This window comes from Macrobrachium rosenbergii, chromosome 36 (genome assembly GCF_040412425.1).
Source record: "Macrobrachium rosenbergii isolate ZJJX-2024 chromosome 36, ASM4041242v1, whole genome shotgun sequence".
In the NCBI taxonomy this organism is placed as follows: domain Eukaryota; kingdom Metazoa; phylum Arthropoda; class Malacostraca; order Decapoda; family Palaemonidae; genus Macrobrachium; species Macrobrachium rosenbergii.
Genome location: NC_089776.1, coordinates 6,308,545 through 6,327,169, shown reverse-complemented (window position 1 = coordinate 6,327,169; position 18,625 = coordinate 6,308,545). Strand labels below are relative to the sequence as shown.

Genomic DNA, 18,625 nt, shown 5'->3' with positions numbered 1-18,625 from the left:
GACTTCGCATCACGTACCACTGACAGCTTCGAGCCATATTTAGCAGGCTTATTAGCGAAGTAAATCCTGAATGGACAGTAGCCACAAAGCCCAACAATTGTTCATCTACATTTATGTTCTCTCCTAAACTATAGTTTAAATTTTTTGCTCTACTGTATAGTCCCATAACAACCGTGCCTCAATTATCAAAGCAAGAACACCAAACTAAGAAATATAAGTGTTTTACACTCATCACTGCTATGTGTATGGGTGTACCGAAATACTGGTTTCTCATCTCAGCTGCTAATTGTTACATTTTTTTTTTCTTAGCGACAGACATCACAAGCGCTCCAGTTAAAACTTTATCTCATTCTATGTTACAGGTTCAGTTGCAGCCATTTTCACTTTGAATGTATTTGCTAATAAACTAATATTAGAGAATTTGTAAGATTCATATCCTCTGTGTAAAATGACTTGCCCGGGAAAAACATAAGAAAATCTGGTGAGATGGCTGTCTGTGATAGCAGGTCCCTCAGTATAAATGGGGTGTGATTGGTTTAGAACATTTTCCCTTTTTGGTGGCTGCAGAGTAGCCCACCTATGAACATCACGCCCACGCAAGTACCAGGCCTATTTGCCGAAGGCGCGCAGCAGCGTTTCAGAAATCACTTTCCCAAGTTACGTTTTCTACCTAGCTCAATATGTCAACAAAGTGTGCTTGTAAATATTTCATTTATTTCGGAATTTATGGCCAAGATTAACTTTCTGGACACACACACACTAACCCAGAACAATACATCCCGCCTATAGTTTTAAAGGCTCATAAAAAATGGTGCATGATTACAATATCACAAAGATCATTGGTCATTCTATCCATGGGAAACCAAGTGAATAAGTACATACCTAAGCCAGCAGTGGTTATTTGTGATCCACAGCTATGAAACACTGGAAATAACTCGTGGCAATGAAATCAGTAACACTTAAAAGTCACTGCCAGAAACATGGGGTCACGAACAATAGACTAAGCAACCGTCTATTAACATAATTTCTTGACGATAATATAGAAAAGGTGAATACAGTGCAGTGTAGCTGAGCTAATTTGAAAAATTTACCGAGATAATGAGAAATATATCGTCTATTGTTTATATTTTTGCTCTCATCCCCCTAGAGGGGCTGGTACTAAACATGAAGCAAAGACGGTGCTTCTGCCATGCTTAGTACCAGCCCCTCTAGCGGGATTAACGTAAAGAAATAAACTTAAGACGGTATATTTCTTATTGTCTTTGTAAATTTCTCAAATTATCTCACCTGTAATGCATTATAAATACTCTTCACTACACTATTTAGTCACTAAATTGCATTAATAAACTATATTTTCAAGCACCTGCTGTCACTAGACTCAGAAGACTGGTGACGTCAGAGCCTACAGCTAACATCTAATATAAACAAGGACTCTGAAGTATCAAAGATTTTATACTTTGTTTATGCTGGGGGTGGATTCTTCTGCCCCCTGTTGCCTATTACGGTTCTAAATGGGCTAAAGAATCTCCAAATGTATTAACCTCCTATTTTGAGACCCAGTTGTGGTTGGAATTACAGCTTCAGGCTTTTGCATAAATACACGTTTGCCATAGACAATTTTTTCAAGTACTTAACACAAGCTAGTTTAGTAAGGAGATAGGTCTATGATAACCAATTTTGGTTTGACCTTTTCCAGGTTTAAGGAAGGAGTTTAAAGGCACCGCCCCATTCTTTAGGAAACTAGTTCAGTTGAATTTTAATAAATATTTCCTTGCTCATGGTGTTGAAGTGTTTTTGTGACTTTGAAAGGTTCCTCATTTTCCTGGGCCATTCTTGTTCTTGTCATTAATAGCTTTAATTCTTTATTGTAATAATGTAACAAGAACATTCCTGGGATCTTGAATCATGTGCAGGTCTACAAACTCTCCACTCCCCTCTTTACTTTGAAGTTTCGTAAATATATGACCGAATTTGTAGTACAATCTGCACTGCTTTGATTTAGATCTGAGGGTGGTTCTCTATTCTGGCCAAGAATTTCTATTTTTTGATAGATTTCGCCCAGTGAGTTATATAATAGCACTTTTTATTGCTGTACCGTGATCTTATTGTACTGTCTCAGTGATTCCAGTTACGTATTTTTCCTGACATCTCTTCTCCCTTTTCAAACTGAGTTATTGTGATTGTTCCTTCTGTGTAATTAATCAAAGCATGGCCAGTGAGTGTTGCTTTGATGCTTTGGGTTTTTCTACATTTTGCATAACAGACAACAGAGGTTTAGAGGTTAGTGAATGTAGAATTCAGGCCACAGGCCAAGCACTGGGACCTGTGAGGTCATTCAGTGCTGAAACGGAAAGTGACAGTAAAAGGTTTGAAAGGTGTAAGAGGAGGAAAACCTCGCAGTTGCACTATGAATCATTGTTAAGAGTGTGTGAAAAGTAAGATGGAAGAAAGAGAATTTGAAAGGAGGTAAAGTAAAAGGAACAAAAGGGGTTGCAGCTAGGGGCACTAACCCCCTGCAGAGTGGGCATGATCTTGAAAACTCGTTCTTGAGAAATGTGGAAGGAATTTCCCCAAATCACGAGAACGAGGAATCTAAATCAGCAACCCGTTCAAAATATACGGTTGAAATGGACGAATGCTGAATCAGCTATAAATCCTCTCTCCTTTCCTAGTGTTTTGTTGGTTAGTAAGGTGCCAGAGCAATTGTTCTGGACATTTCTCTTCTTTGAGAGGGTACTTACTGGAGTGCTGGGGCATTCTCATTAGTGCATGCATATGCAACTTTGCACTCATGGCTAAGGAGGTGAAATGGTGTCACACTTTTGAGGGGCAGTCTACCATCGTCTGGAAGCATAACTGCTGTTTTCTTGAGGAATTTCAGTGTCTTCTTTGGGATTAAAATACAGTGACTGACACTCATAACAATTATGTTTTCTATAAATTTATGAAATAAAAGCAAGAAACACTCTCTGAAACCTCAGGACCGAGAGAAAAACTTCGGGATATGGAAACTTTTATTATCTTTTCTAAGTACAGTATGTGGTCCACACATTCACCTTGGTAACAATTTAGAACATCTAAAAAGGTGATCTTATCACAAGCTATCAACAACATAGAAGCAATTTATCACACCTATAACTCCCTAATTTTATTCTCGTTACCTCGTAGCCTAAAGGCTCACTCTGACGGGAAGCTTTACCAAAGCTTTCATAGAACAAAAGGCCTAGTGACCAGCATCCAAAACAATTACAATATACGCATTACTATGCCACTTGTCTGTTAATGAAAAGAATTTCGTGTGGAATTTATAAAAAATAAACATTCAAATAAAAACAATGGAAATGACATACAAGAACAATATACTGTATATATACTGCACTGCATCTTAATATATATTGTGCATTTAAAGAATGACAGCACCTTTTAAAAGTGTTTTTGGGGTGGAGAAACAATACCAATGTATCTTTAACAGAAAAATTGCATAACTGAAAATTGCATTTGTCTAAAAAGTACAGTGTGTATGTATATTGTTTGTATATAAAATACTAGATTAGTTGAATGACTAGAAAATTGTTTCTTACAATATATGGTGTCTTTCTAATTTGTTTACCATATATCATATGCCAAATAATTATTATTTCAAACCTAGTACAGGTATATGTTATCAAAAGGCATAAGTCAATGCACTAATGTTACTAAACAAAAGTGACTGCCTTGATATTGCACACTATCACTACAACAACCAGTAAAAAGAGTTTAAAATGCCTGATATTGTACTACAGTTTCGTGACCAAAACTTCACTTCAGACAGAACGTATTGGATACACCAGTCCAGATTGGTTGCAAAGTCTGTCATACGGCAACTCAAGAATTCTACAACAATCTCCATTTGGCAATGAAGACAGGGCTATGAAATATCAAATCAGAGCATTTTACTGCTTATAGTTGCAATAATGTCTTGAAAGAGGAATACATAATTTTACTTTTAGGAATAAGCAAGGTCATGTGTAACGCCGAACATTCTTTTCTTTGACTCAGCTTGGATTTTCTTGCAATTTCTGACTGAGTACCTATGAACTGTATTTCATTTTGCATAAGCAATTCAACAAAAACATCTAGTGACAAAGGTAAACTGTGCAGACTGCAGGCAAATGCTAATAATGAATTTAATTTCTTACTTGAAACTATATCAAATAGTGCCAAATCTTTAGTGGAAAAATGTTAATGTATTTCAGCATACATGTATGAATAAAGGAAGTGAATGCTGGTTAAATCTACTAGTATAGTTACAGTGTCTTGAATATTGTTGAGTTATGTAACCTTAGCAAAGAAAGATTGAGCTTTTCTCCATCTCTTATAACCATCTGTTGCATTTTTGTGGCCTGGTAACTGGTAACAAGTTATCAGATTTTGGGAGATAAAAATTGTAATCTTTCGGGAGATGGAAACGTTCAGGGCTCTCTCTATCAAGCACTCAAATGACGATTACGGCCCAAGCCTACTTTAACACTATGTCCCAGATATCTTTGGAGGTGGTTTGTAGTCTCCAAACACTGGTTATAAAAGTTCCTGCCTACACATATTGGAGGATATTAGATTCTGGTTTCCCCTCATCAGTCACCCAACTTTACCAACAGGAAGACTAGTGGTATAGCAAATACATCACTGCTGTCAGCGGTCTTCAAAAACAAACTTTCTATTGCAAATTCTTTCACTGAAAATTAGCTTGCCACGGTGAGTGGAAATATTTCCTGGTTTGTAGAGAAGTATAGCGTGTACACTCAGGCCCTCTAACTCACCAATCCAAGACTATGCATAGAGGTGAATGCTTATTTTCATTTTTAGAGTCAATGTTTCAAGAAAATATTTTTGTTAAGAGTATGGGGAAAGAAGAAGAGTTCTCTGTGGATTAACATGTGCGTGTACTGTGTATAGACTTGGACATAATTCTTAGTGTACAGTTTTAAGAACATACAATTTTATATGCAGTATATGTTGTAATGGATGCTTACAAAGTAGCTGTAAACTGGATGCTTAAATTTCTTGACGACATCACATAACACCTGTTCATAAAAATATAGTATTTTAACCTTTTAACCAGATACACAGATCAGCAGTTGCTTGGCCATTCCCAGAACTGGACACATTGGATATGCATTTTTCACCCTCATGCACTGGATAAAATGAAAAAATAGTATTGTTCTGCAACTATATTGAATCAAACAAGGGAATGAAGTTATCAACACTCAAATACAGTACTGGTTCAAGAATTATTTTTCCCGATGAAGTTCTATAGCATATCCACTTGTGGTTAATATAAAAACTAATGTTCAATGGTTTTAACAGTCTGGCAACGCCTATCACTATTTTGCTATTAAAATGACTACAGAGATTGAAATTTATTGTCCACTGCTGAATGAGTATATGAACATTAAACTGGTACCTGTCATCACAGTATTAGGCTGTCTGTAAAGTTTTAATTAAAGTCAATTTCCTACTTACACAAATATTTTAAAGTCATATGTCTGCACACTACATATACATATATATATATAAAAATACTCTATAATAATCCACTAATAGCTATTGCCATCTCTAAGGATCTCTTCATTAAATACACTTTATCAAGAAATTTTAGGCTACTTTAAAAGCAGGTAAATTCTTTAAAGTTTTGTCGCTATAAAAAGATATAACTATAGAGCTTTTAATCTTCTGAATATAGTACACTGTTTGGTAAACTGAATTTATATCTATTACCCTCACAACTCACACCCTAATCTTTACAAGATGGGAATGAGTTTTACGCAAAACACAGCAAGTTACCTAATGGACATGGGCAGATACTGAAATTCAAATACAGTATCAAAAACTTGCTTTTTTTCAAATTAATGCCACGCAGAGGAACTTCACTAGATTATACAAATAAACAGGTCGCGTTTATCGTTGCACCTAAAACAAAAAATCTTCTGAAAACAACTGATGAAATCCAATTACCTACAGAGATCCTTGTACTGTATACTGTATATAGCTTTAGAAATATCACAAATTTGAAAAAATCCCAATGTTAAGGGTTTTGTAATCATTGAGACTGGCCTCAACCAAAAGAAAGCCCTATAATTTACTAAGTAAGTCTTCCATCTCAAGACTTTGAATGGACACACCATACTGTGTTTTCCTATGAATGTTCTTCAGCATGAATTGCATTCCACCTTCAATCTGCACCATACAAAATGCAAACTTACAGTCATTGAGCTTATTACATTGCAAAACATTTCTTAACAAAAGGTATTTATCTCTCATATAAGCATCCTTTGTGCATATATTTTTGATATCTCATTTGCGCTTGGATATTTACAGAAAAGTCTTACATTTAAAAACAGCCTTGTCAAAAAGCATATGAAATCAGGAATGAAATCATACCTAAATGATACGACAAAAAAATAAATAAATAAATTGTGGAATGGACTGGAATACTCGGGGAAAAGCATATTTACCACCCAAAAGCCCTCCCCAATTTTGCAAACATCTTTGGTGAATGACACAATGTTGAGACATACTCTTCAATGGAAGAGCTTTCGCCCAACATTAGGATATTATTCATTCTATATGAATTCTACATCAGATGGAAGTACCATGTTCAACATGTGTATAGGCTTCTGCAGCCAACATGAATATGACAATGGCCCTAAAGACTACTCCCATTGCTAGGAAAATCTAGCAAAACACTACTGACGATTTCTAGTGAAACTATGTGCCTTATGTAACAACCAATTCCATAACACAATTTTACATAACCAAACATTTTAGAGTTTCCAGAAAAATAAGAATGAGCAAATTTTCCGAAGCTATTCAACTTATATGGCAATTATATAAGACACTGGAATGAAAAGCCTTTCAACTATCTATCAGCTTATCCTCAAAGGTGTTCTATATGCAAGAGAAAAAATGAACCCAGAAAACCATAATGTATTGTCTACAGTCATGGAGTGGAACATGTACATCAGCACACATTTTAAGACTACCCACATGCCACAATGTGCGTACATTACCGTAATGAATGAATACAATAAGATACAGATTAAAGTGTACAGAAAGCCAAGAATGGAAGCTAGATCCAATTCACATCAAATACCTGTAGACTATATTTGTCTATATATTGTATCTTTGTAAACCACGAAGTTCTTCCTTTGTATCACTCTCTCGCGAGCTAGAGTCACTGATTACTTGCAAGTGCAGTGACAAGCGATAAAACGGTTCGATCAAGCCATGTTACGGCTCGTGGTATAAGGTAGCCGTCATCGTAGTAGCCCAAATGACCTCCATGCTCTGTTTCGATGTATAACGAGTTCTTGTGGGTACCTGTTGAAAGAACAAAAACGAATGAGTCCAAGTTCTTTTTGCAAGTCTGGGTAAATTTTCTTACCAACAATAAAAGTCTCACACAAGAATGGATACTTGCTGTATATGCCGTTGTAAAAGTCGACATTTGGAGCCAAAAATTCTCTCTCCAAATACCAGGGGTGTTTGTATGCCAAATACAAATCGTGAATCTTTATCACTCACGGGTGAACAAGTGAAACTGCTTGACTAACATTTGCTGTACAACAGAAATTTTCATGCAATGTTAAAAGATGCACGAAGTCTGGACTCTAGAGACTTCAGCACTATTCAAACAACTTATCAGCCAACAAGGTCAAATATGTTAAGTTGAGATGTCAATTCAGTTTCTTTTACTAAAAGTATACATCTCCCAAAAATACTCTTTGACATGTCTTCTCTTAACCCTGTGGAGGCCACCGCTAGAGCTATTTGATAAGTCTCCATTTCCAGCCTCATTATTTTATCTACTATAGACAAGTGCCTGTGCACTTAATCAATTTCCCAGATGAGTATTTGTAAGCTGGATTTTGCTCTACCCTTCTTAAAACAAGACACCCTCTCCATCTTCATAAGTATTTGGCTCCGTTACGGCAAAGGTTTGTACTCTGAATGATTACTTAGTTTTCCAAACCCAACTTTTAGCTTTGTAAACACATTCTACTGCCTTACTAGAGTTCTGAGGGTCTCAACTCACTTTTGTGGAACTACCAGCCCTTTTTAACTTCTGCCTAACCAATCATCCCCTTGTACTGAAGTGATAAGCTTCTAGAAAGTCAACTGTTTTGAATGGAAATAACTTAGTTTTGAATCTTAGTTACTCAACTGTTTTGAATGGAAATAACTTAGTTTTGAATCTCAGTTACTCAACTGTTTTGAATGGAAATAACTTAGTTTTGAATCTTAGTTACTTTGAAGATACTTACTGACGAAAGACTCTGGAATAGAAAGCAAGTCTGGATGTACAAGAGGGTCATCTTTAGCATTAATGAAGACCATTGGAACATGAATGTTGTGCATGTAATTAGCCGAACTGTCGGTCCTGTACAGCTCTTCCACACTACGAAAACCGAATATTCTCCTGAAAATAATGACAAACAGTTTAAAGAGCAATCCATTAAAATACTTAAGATATTCTTCAGGGGGGGAACTACAGAACTCAACTTTTCATTCAGTCATTTTAGTAATAAGAAGTCAAAGCAAAATTACAGGATTACGAGATAAATTTGAGCAACAAAATTTTCCACAAAAACAAACCATAATGTTAGTTTCAATATTCTGTATTTCCCATTACGTTCTGTTACTTCTTTCAAATGAACACCATATTCTTTGGAAGCTTGAATTTCAAGTCATGGCCTCTGTGAGCTTCTTCCATATGAATAGGGTTCATCTACTGAATAATAATAATAATAATAATAATATTCCATATATGGCTGAAACTCACTCAGTTTCTTGTATTCATATGTCAAAAGATATCGCAGTTTCTTCTTTAGAACTCACCTGGTATATACTTCATCTAGTTCTGGTAGAGTGGCTGCTGTGAGTACCCTGCGTTCGTCAATATTGTGCTTGCGTTTGACTTCTTCAGTCAATAATATTCCTTTGTGCTTGATGATCACAGATCTCATGTTTTCTGTCATTGAGAAAAGATAGATGCGCGCAAGATTGTGCCAGCCAAGTAATGACTGCAAGCCCCTGGAAGGTAAATGCAGCAGCCATCATGAACATGGACTTAATGAATATGAAAGCTTGGTATATAAATAATAGCAAAAGTTTTTTTTAGATATAATGACAATCAGCAACAATGTGGGAAAACAATGATATTCAGGTATTCATTTGGGGATTAATTTCTGAAAATAACATCACTTGCCTAATGCACGTCACTGTAGTCCTGAGTTCTTGTCTTCCGTGGTTCGAGCCCACGAGACGACGAACTTATTATCAACTAAAAAAATTCCCCTTCGGGTAACGTATATGAAAACATATTATTTCTGAGGTAGAGCGAATTGGATATTAAAGGACGTTTGTAGCTTAATGCTCGTATATGAATCACAATGATGTGATAAAATTCATTACTAATGCATGTACTGTACTATAAAATAAAAATGATTTGCCTGGGGGGCCATGCACTGAGTTTCTCTACTGCCTAAGTAATGAGAGTAAATGGAGAGGAGAGGAAAGCTGAGAACGGAGTTCTGAACAGATCATTCTTTCATCTTGGGAACACACTGCACTGTAAAGCAGGAACTGAGAGAGCAGTAAGAAAAGGAACAAGGACAAAATGAATGGATAGCAAGATTTCTAGTAAACAATTCCCCACTAGTTGTAACAGCCAAGGCCTATGAAGGATACATAAGATTTATACTACTCTCTGTTCAGAAACACGGGCGCTGACGAAGAAAACAATATTCTGAAAAAGTGTGACCATACAAAGTCAAGATTCATGACTGGAATATGGTGGGAAGATTATATCTCAAATGAGGAATTAGTGGAAAGATGTTGTATCAAGAGGCTGGAAAGAAGACAAATCTCAAAGATAGTCTGGACATGCAATGAGAAGAGATGAGGAACATGTCAGAAAAGTGGTAGATATGAAAGCAGCAAGACAAAAGCCTGTGAAAACTTTGGAAATCACGAAGGAAGGGGACCTATGAAGACCTAGACATAATGGGAGTTCAGGCATTCAGAGCGTAGGACAGAAGAAAGAAGGGAACTTATTTATTAGTCTAACTCTACAGTGGAAAAGTTGATGTAAAAACTTTGATAACAGTGATAATAAACACTTACAAAACTTCTTATTCAAAGCGGACAGAATGAAAATAAGAACACAGCCACCAGGATCTCGAAAGCACTTTTCACTTACCTTAAAGCATCATATCCTTGGCATATAGCTATGGCTCCTACTATGTTCTTTGGTCGACATCTTGTGGTCTCCCCAAGGTATTTGGTGATGATATTACCTCCCATACTAAATCCTACCAGCAGGAACTTTGTCTCTGGGTTGGATTCTAAATACTTGGTTAACATCAAGTGCATTTCGTCAGTTTGCCCTGAAAAGCAAAATAACTGAAGTTTGAATACCTCACTTCATCAAAACATCCAATTAACAATCCTGATACTACTTAATTCATGAAATCCTCTGTACAATGAATTGGAATAAATTCAATTTTTATTTCCTTCCCTTTATTGCACTTCCACATTTCACGACTGTTACAAATCAGGATTTTTAAACTAACTTCAAAGTGATTTTTTTTAAACTGGAAAACATTACAAAATCTACGCACAGTTCCTCATGAGTTAGTAACATGTATTCCACTCAAATTACGTACTGCCACATTTCTTAATTCATACACCTTGAATTTTCATAACTTCATCCAGACTTTAGCAGCTCATTCCATTCTCTTAGGCAAACTACAACATTCATTCACAGGATATCAAAAATTACAACTCTAGGTCCAAGACAAAATTTTTTAGGCAGTCCTAACCAAAGAACTAATACAATTCTCCCCCCAAAGACTATTCTCCTATCAAACAAGATATAACAGCTATCAGCACCTTTATGTTCCATGAAGAACATAATTAAATTTTTCATACAAACTCACTATTTACAACTGGTTCCTTTTGTTCGTTCAAAACTGTCCAAGATGCTTTAGTCCCTCTTTAAAAGGAAAAGTGGGGTTGGAAGGCAGGAACTTACAATAAAGTAATGGGTTTGAATATAAAATTTATTTATGTTTACATAAGGACATTTGTTTCACCACAAATCCATTACTCATAAGCAGCCAGAATTGCAGCTTATGTGGGAAGGATCAAGTTCCTAAAAGCTACATACTGAATATCTGAGAACTTCAGCAATCACCAGAAAGCCCCAAGGGATTTCTCTAGGTATCAGAATCTGCATTTTTTAACACATACAGTATGTTACCAAGGACACAAATCCTGAACATAAAGGGACTGTAATATAGAATTTTGGCCCAAGCACTGGGACCTATGAGTACATTCTGCACTGACACAGAAATTGACAGTTAAAAGGTTTTAAAGGTGTAACAAGAAGAAAACCTTGCAGTTGCACTATGAAACAATTGTTAGGAGAGGGTGGAAAGTAAGTTGGGAGAAAGAGATATGAACAGAGGTACAGTAAAAGGAATGAAAGGGGTTGCAGCAGCTAGGAGCCAAAGGGATGTTGCAAAGAACCTTAAGTAATACCTACAATGCATCACATGAGGTGCACTGAAGGCTCTATACCCCCTTCAGGACCTGAATATAAAAGTAACCGTAAGATTTTTGTGCTTGTAAACTCTCAAAAATCCATCTTCTGATTCAGTATGAGCAAAGAATGCCCTAAGGTTCTCCCAAGAGACTACTGAAGCACAGAACAGAGCTTATTCAAATGAGAGTGACAGTTGTATATAAATGAGAGTTCCACTTTGTCTGATACAGGGGAAGACAGATCTCTAGCCTCACTTGGTAGTAGCCTTAGTTATCTACGTGAATGAGACTTGACTTGGAAGTTCTGGTATTATTATTATTATTATTATTATTATTATTATTATTATTATTATTATTATTATTATTATTATTATTATTATTAATGTAGTTTAACCAGGCCACAAATCAATATACTCAACTCATGGGACTCTGCCCTGAACAGTTTGTTTTGAATGATGAAACTCAGAAAATAACGAAAACAAAATTTAAACAAAATTATTAGTGTTTTACTTGCTAATAGTTACGCTTATACAGAAAAGATTAACACTAACCAAACCACAAGAAATAATGCAAATGGTAACCTAACACTTAGCCTAGAGACAATTAGCACTAGCTTTTTTTGCCGAACAAAATGCAAAGGCAATATCTACAAAATTCTGTCAAACTGCAGTACGGTACATTGTAGAAAAGGGAGTTAATTTGGTAGTCATCATTGTAATTTGTACTTAAATCAAACCTATCTTAGCTACAAAAGGAAAACTGCTGTTCACCTTACCCTGTGAATGGAAAGGAATTAAAATGAAATGAAAGAACATAAGGAATTCTAGAAATAAGAAAATTAACAGAAGCTGTGAATAATGTCACATCTGGCTAAAGAGGGATTGAAGCACCTGGATGATTTCTGATGTAAGAAATGAGCTGATTAGAAGTAACGGGTTTGTGATTAAGCAACAATTACATTAAAAAAATTGTCTTGTTTGTAAATAACTTTTCCAGACAACTTAAGAATTATTTCTGCTTTCACACAATTGAAAATAACTTTTGAACAGCTTCTAAAGGAAATTTTATGTTTGGTAAATTGAAACCTTTGCCTTACTCAGCTTTATGCCTCAGTTCAAAATAGGTGACCAGATACACAATTTGTGGAAAAAACCTATCATGGAGGTGACAGGTTCCCATCAAGTTAAATAAGACCTCAAACCTCACACTGCCATTCAGTATGAAACATTCTGTCAAACTGATTCATCTATACATAATAAGAAGCGACAAAGAGAGGGAGAAGAAGAAACCTCAGTGTAAGGCAATGGTTTATCTATACAAAAACATAAAATTTAAAAATATATAAGTACTTTTACATAGACGGATTTCCACAAACTGACACAATGACTTGGGCTATCATTTCTATAGATATGTTATGAACTACTAATAATTTGTACTACATCAAAAGCAGTTTTTTGATCAAATAAAAAATAGCTCAATTCATATATAACAAGTACTGTAGTTCCATACCTTCAGTCCATAAAATCGTAAGACTAGCAGTAAGAATTGGTAAAAATTACATGGGTAAAGAAATGAATTATCTAAGAACACCAACTTCCTTGACAGAGTTATAAATCCCACCTTCTCTACAAACAATATACAGTGGACCCCCGCTTATTCGTGATTCAGCAATCTTGGATTCAGTTATTCACGGAATTTTTCATTGAAATATATTCACTGATTACTATATTTTCATTTTATTTTTGTGACTAAACATTTTTTATCACAAAAAATGTATTTAGTCACAAAAATACCAGAAAAATAGGCAGTTATAAGCATTTTTAAAGGGGCCTTTGGTGTTCCAGCTATTAAAATACACAGTTATATGCATTTTTAGGGGGTTCCAATACATCACGGATTTTCGGTATGCGCGGCTGGTTGTGGTACCTAACCCCTGCAAATAAGGGGGTCCACTGTATGTACGGATGTGAGAGTGACTGTAATTTCTCCCCTGATACCAACTCCCAAGGTGAAAGTGTATTCTTTTAATCTTAAAGACAGGGATACCTGATAGCCAAGAGTGCACGTTGAAGGGACTAAGACTTCACTGAAAAAATTGTTGGGGTTGACACGCCATTCAGAATCATTTATCAAAACTTCTGCAACCAATTCTCAGGTGTAAAACAGCATACTGCTTTATTTTCAAGGGAGAGCACATCTAGTATTTACCAAAATTTTCTGGTTAACTAGGTTTAACCACTGGCTTGGATGAATATTAATCAACATATGTAAGTACACAAATTATACAAGAGCAGTTCTAAGACATAAACAGTATCATTAGACAAGATACCGTAAATGAACCACTCAAACTTTCAACTCGATTGAAGATGTAGGCACACTCAGTTTAGATCAACTAAATTTTGTTGCTCTTGTCCGCATAAACTTGTGTGTTGGTATCCTTTTCTGCAACTTTGATGAAAAGTGACGGAAACGACTCTGGGACTACTTTCACTGGTTGCGAAACAAGGACTTATAATTCTGGGAAGGCCTGAGCTGTAACTGGAGGATTGTTGGGAGGCAAACGCCCGGTGAAATGCCTCGTTGTCTGACTGGTTGTCGTGAGAGGTTTTTAAACGTGTGTGAAAACCTGAATCCAATGAGGAGGAAGTTGTCTCACTCTTAAAATATTAAAACCCAGGCCTGACAAAGGATCACAATACTGAGAACAGCACTAAAGTTAAGCCAAGGAAAAACCAAGTTGCAGAAAGAAAACACAACCAATAAAGGATAACTCTCAATTTCTTGACAAGTGGGATGGAGGCATCTACAGAAGTCTGTTAACAACAGTCATGAAAAATGGCAGAACACCAATATAATGATAAAATGGTGAAACATCAAGAAGGCATATAATGAAACAAAACTACGAACAACCAGCATAATGGTGGAATATTAATGTAACAGCCAATGTATTGGTGGACCACCCAGAGCAGTATAAGTGGAATACCAGCAGGGCAGTCCGCAATATGGTGAAATACAAGCATAGTGCCCACAACCATCACCAGAATGGTGTAACACCAGTAGAACAGCTAATGAATAAGGTAGAGTACCCATTAGACATCATGAAAAAGTAACTGTAATGTTAGAAACTTCAGCAATACAGTAAAAAGAAAATAACATCCAAGTAAGAAAGGGTGATTCTCTGAGGGAAAGATCCTGAGGTTCATGGAAAACCAGATATTCCCTCCAATACAGGGAATTTTTTGCACAAAACTCTTCTTGACGACTAGAATGGTTTCATCAGGAGAAAGGGCAATGTCCACTTCCACACCAGGAGAACCCAACGTTCACATCAATAATGCAGTCATGTATACAGGTGGTGGCTGACCCCATCTGCATCTAAAACAGGGGAATATTGCTGAGGTATGGTCAGGAGGAGAGTAGGAACTCCAAATCGTGACTGGAATCTTTTTGAAACAGGACAGGAGTTGAAGATTAGTGTCTGCTATTACTACAAGAGGCTTGATCATTATTTTTGGAAGATTGTGAAGGAGCAAGAGAGGGGGACATTCTGTCAGAATCTGAAAAGCAGCAATTATTGAAACCTAGTGATAGCATAATACAAAATAAGGAGAACAGTGACAGTAGTTAACTTTCTTGACAGTTTCAAAATGATTGATGTTACTATTCACAGACGATACCTAGTTAACTGATAGAAAACTGATATACAAAAGTTCTAGATTTACTTTAACCTGTGTGATGACAACAAAGGAATCAAACCTTGTAAGTTTCCCATGAAGGTAAGATACAGTTTATGTACTGCATACTATGATCTGTCGAGTTCAAATCGAGATTTAAACTTGCTTCACTACAAAACCAAAAAGCACACCATTTTTAATCAAACGCAAACTGAATAAGTGCAATTTTACTCTAACTACATCATTATTTAAAAAGCATTTCTCTTGGTGAAATCCACTAATTGGAACCATGCATAAATTATTACTTATGTAATCTTATTTATGTAAAGTGGAAATTGAAGTTAGAACTGTCTAATCTTTTTATACAACTGCTGTGTCTTATTCTTGTTGCCACTCAAGTCAACATGTTGTCGTGATTTGATGACAATGCTCATCATAGTTTGCTTGAACAAGTACTGTCTATTCAAGAATTCAAATTTGATAATCAGCACTCTTAATGTATATATTATTATTATTATTATTGTTATTCAGAAGATGAACCATATGTATATGGAACAAGCCCACAGGGGCCATTGACTTGAAATTCAAGCTTCCAAAGAATATTATGGTGTCCATTCGAAAGAAGTAACAGAACGTAACAGGAAATACAGAAAGAGGAGATCAGTTACTGGGAAAACAGGTAAATCATGAAAAAAGCAGCCGATATTCAGCTGAACAACAGCAGTTAAAGGCTATTGAAAGTGACCAAAGCAAGAAAACTACTGAAGACAATCTATACCACAATTACCAAAGTTGGGAAAGGAGAATATTACAGTACTTTGAGAATTTAGTCTGAAACTTAAAATAGATTCTGCATATCACTAAAAACCCGACAGGCGAACAATATCCTGACAATAGTGGAACAAATGATCTAAAGCATGTACCATTAGCAGCATCATCTGTGTAGACATGGCAAGCTTCAAATAATACTGTATCAGGTTTTATGGTAGCAGTACATACAAAGTTATAAGTACTATGAAAAATGAAATTGTAGTCAGAAGTACCAAATAACATATTGCCAAATATCGAATATAATTTCACAAATGTACTGGTGGACACACAGGGTAAGTGTGTTAGCCACAAACTTGGGTCCCAGGCTATGCTCACTACCAAAAATTAACACATCATTTGACAATCTATTTATTTACATGTCACAATCAACAAGAGAAATGTTTTTTCTTCCAACCACATTTAATAGTTCATGCACTGTTAAAAACTCTATGCTATTACTACATGTCCATTCTACTGAACTACCATCTCCTTCTACCACTCTTGAATTTTATTTTACAGCATTTTCAAGTTTAGTCTATCTATAAACAATTGTGAGCATTCTTAACAGTTTTCACATTCAAAAGAGTTCAGCGAAACAATTTGTCCCTAGTTTGGCAAACTGGTATAAATTTTTCTCCTCCATTCTGAGAAAATGGGCTTCAAAGATTTTGATATTATCCAGAACTTCTACACAGCTCAACTTCAGAGGAATTTGGTTCGAAAATGTAACTACACAGAGCTGAAGTTTTGATATGTTACAGAGTATTGAAAAATGAGAAATCTGGCTGGAAAACTCAAATGCTTTAAAAAATGGGATACGCCATTTCGTCGAAACAGGGATGAATTAGTGGCAAATAAAGTACAGCACTATACTATCAAACATCAATGTACTTTCCATTCACTATACTGTAAAATATTGACACATAATAATCAGAATTAGAAACTTCTATTACAGTTTCAACACGAAATAACAGCACTAACTCTCAACTAACTACCTTGCCTAAAAAAGTGTTCTAGTTACTAGAGGCATATACTAAGATACCAACCATATCTGAATACTCTTGGGCTTGTTATTTTCAGGTGAGGGAGAACACCTAAATGATTCAGGACTATGCATCTATAGCCTTGTGAGCAAGCGAGAGCCACGAGAGATCTCACGTAAGTGCTCTCACTACTGTTGGCTATTCCTGGGCACACGGCGATTGTATAATCCTCTGAAAAGTAAAATTTACATCAGAAAGGGTAAAATGAGTTTTGACTAGCAAATCAAAATATCTGTACAAGAAAACAGATTAAATGAAAGCTGTTCATATAATTAATAAAAAATTTAGTTTCATATGCATGATTGTTTGTCAAACAATAAATGAATAGCTAAGAAATTTATGAAAACATCAACTACTACTGGAATCCTATAGGACAAGCCAAAAGTTGTTAAATCCCACTTGATCTGAACATTAGAGATGGGAACAAATTGAAGGATTGAGAGGAGGAACACAATGACAAAAGAGGTCTAAACGTAAACACATTAAGACCTCTTACTTCGACTTAAATTATACAGTACTAGATAATCAGAAGGGACATAATATTTCATAGTTCCTCAGCTAACATTTTCATCCCCTATGGATTATAGTATGTCATAGAGCTGTTATCTTGTATCTTATATAAAAAATTAGTTTAATACGGCCACTGAGTAAAAAATCTGTGCCTGGTGTATACAGCATTGTATTTGACTACTTCCTGTATGACCATGGTGTATAGAGTAATTTATCTAATCCGACATAACGTATCCTACTTCCAATTTTCCCAACAATTCAATAGCCTAGATGATGTGACGCCAGTTTGAGTAGCCATAACCAACCAATCAATTTACCCTCAAACTGAGAAGGTCCGGTTGGTTCGTAGACATCCCACGTGACAGTGGCTCCATCTTCCTGTCGAACAGCTATTCGTCGAGGCTGGACATTTGGGCAGTAAGTTCGTCCCACAGTTGCGTGAACGATCGTCTGAAGGTGACCACTGCTTCCCCACAGCCTGACGGGGACGTACCTGAAATGCAAAGGGTAACTTTAACTTGGCTGTCCAGCTCCTTTAACGGTACTTTTTGCAGTTTCTAATTTATGTAAGAAGTAGAAATGAAAACAGTTGAGAGAGAGAGAGATGGTTTTATCATTTCATATTAAAAAATACCTTGTGAAAACCAATGCATGTACTAAACAAAACTTTGTGAAAAAGTTCCTATAGGACAGGAAATTTTAATTGCATTTGTTTCATTGAATACAAATAGTAACAAAGATAATAATGAGTATAATAATATTTATCAAAATAATAACATATAGGCCGTAAAAAATCCTTCGAGATTTATATCTACATTTTTACTTAAGAAAAAATATGAATGGTTATCAATCCTTAACTTAAGAAAACAAGTACAAAATGTGCCGAAGTTTCTTCAGAGCAATCAAGTTTTCTGTACTGTACAGCCGCTACGGCGTATAATCAAGGCCACGGAAAACAGATCTATCTTTCGGTGGTCCCAGTATAATGCTGTATGAGCCGCG

The 18,625-nt window shown here is 35.8% G+C and overlaps 1 protein-coding gene across 1 annotated transcript in view; it reads right to left on the bottom strand.

Moving 5' to 3' along the window:
- Positions 1–3,000: 3,000 nt before the first annotated feature.
- Positions 3,001–18,625, bottom strand: part of Hydr2 (abhydrolase domain-containing protein 2) — a 63,250-nt gene continuing 47,625 nt past the window's right edge. Inside the window, exons 2-7 of the mRNA XM_067134445.1 lie at positions 17,941–18,116; positions 17,117–17,284; positions 10,241–10,427; positions 8,878–9,072; positions 8,304–8,458; positions 3,001–7,359 (exon numbers count right to left, since the gene is read on the bottom strand). Coding sequence (XP_066990546.1) covers positions 7,214–7,359; positions 8,304–8,458; positions 8,878–9,072; positions 10,241–10,427; positions 17,117–17,284; positions 17,941–18,116 — 1,027 coding nt within the window. The 3' untranslated portion in view covers positions 3,001–7,213. The remainder of the gene's footprint in view (positions 7,360–8,303; positions 8,459–8,877; positions 9,073–10,240; positions 10,428–17,116; positions 17,285–17,940; positions 18,117–18,625) is intronic.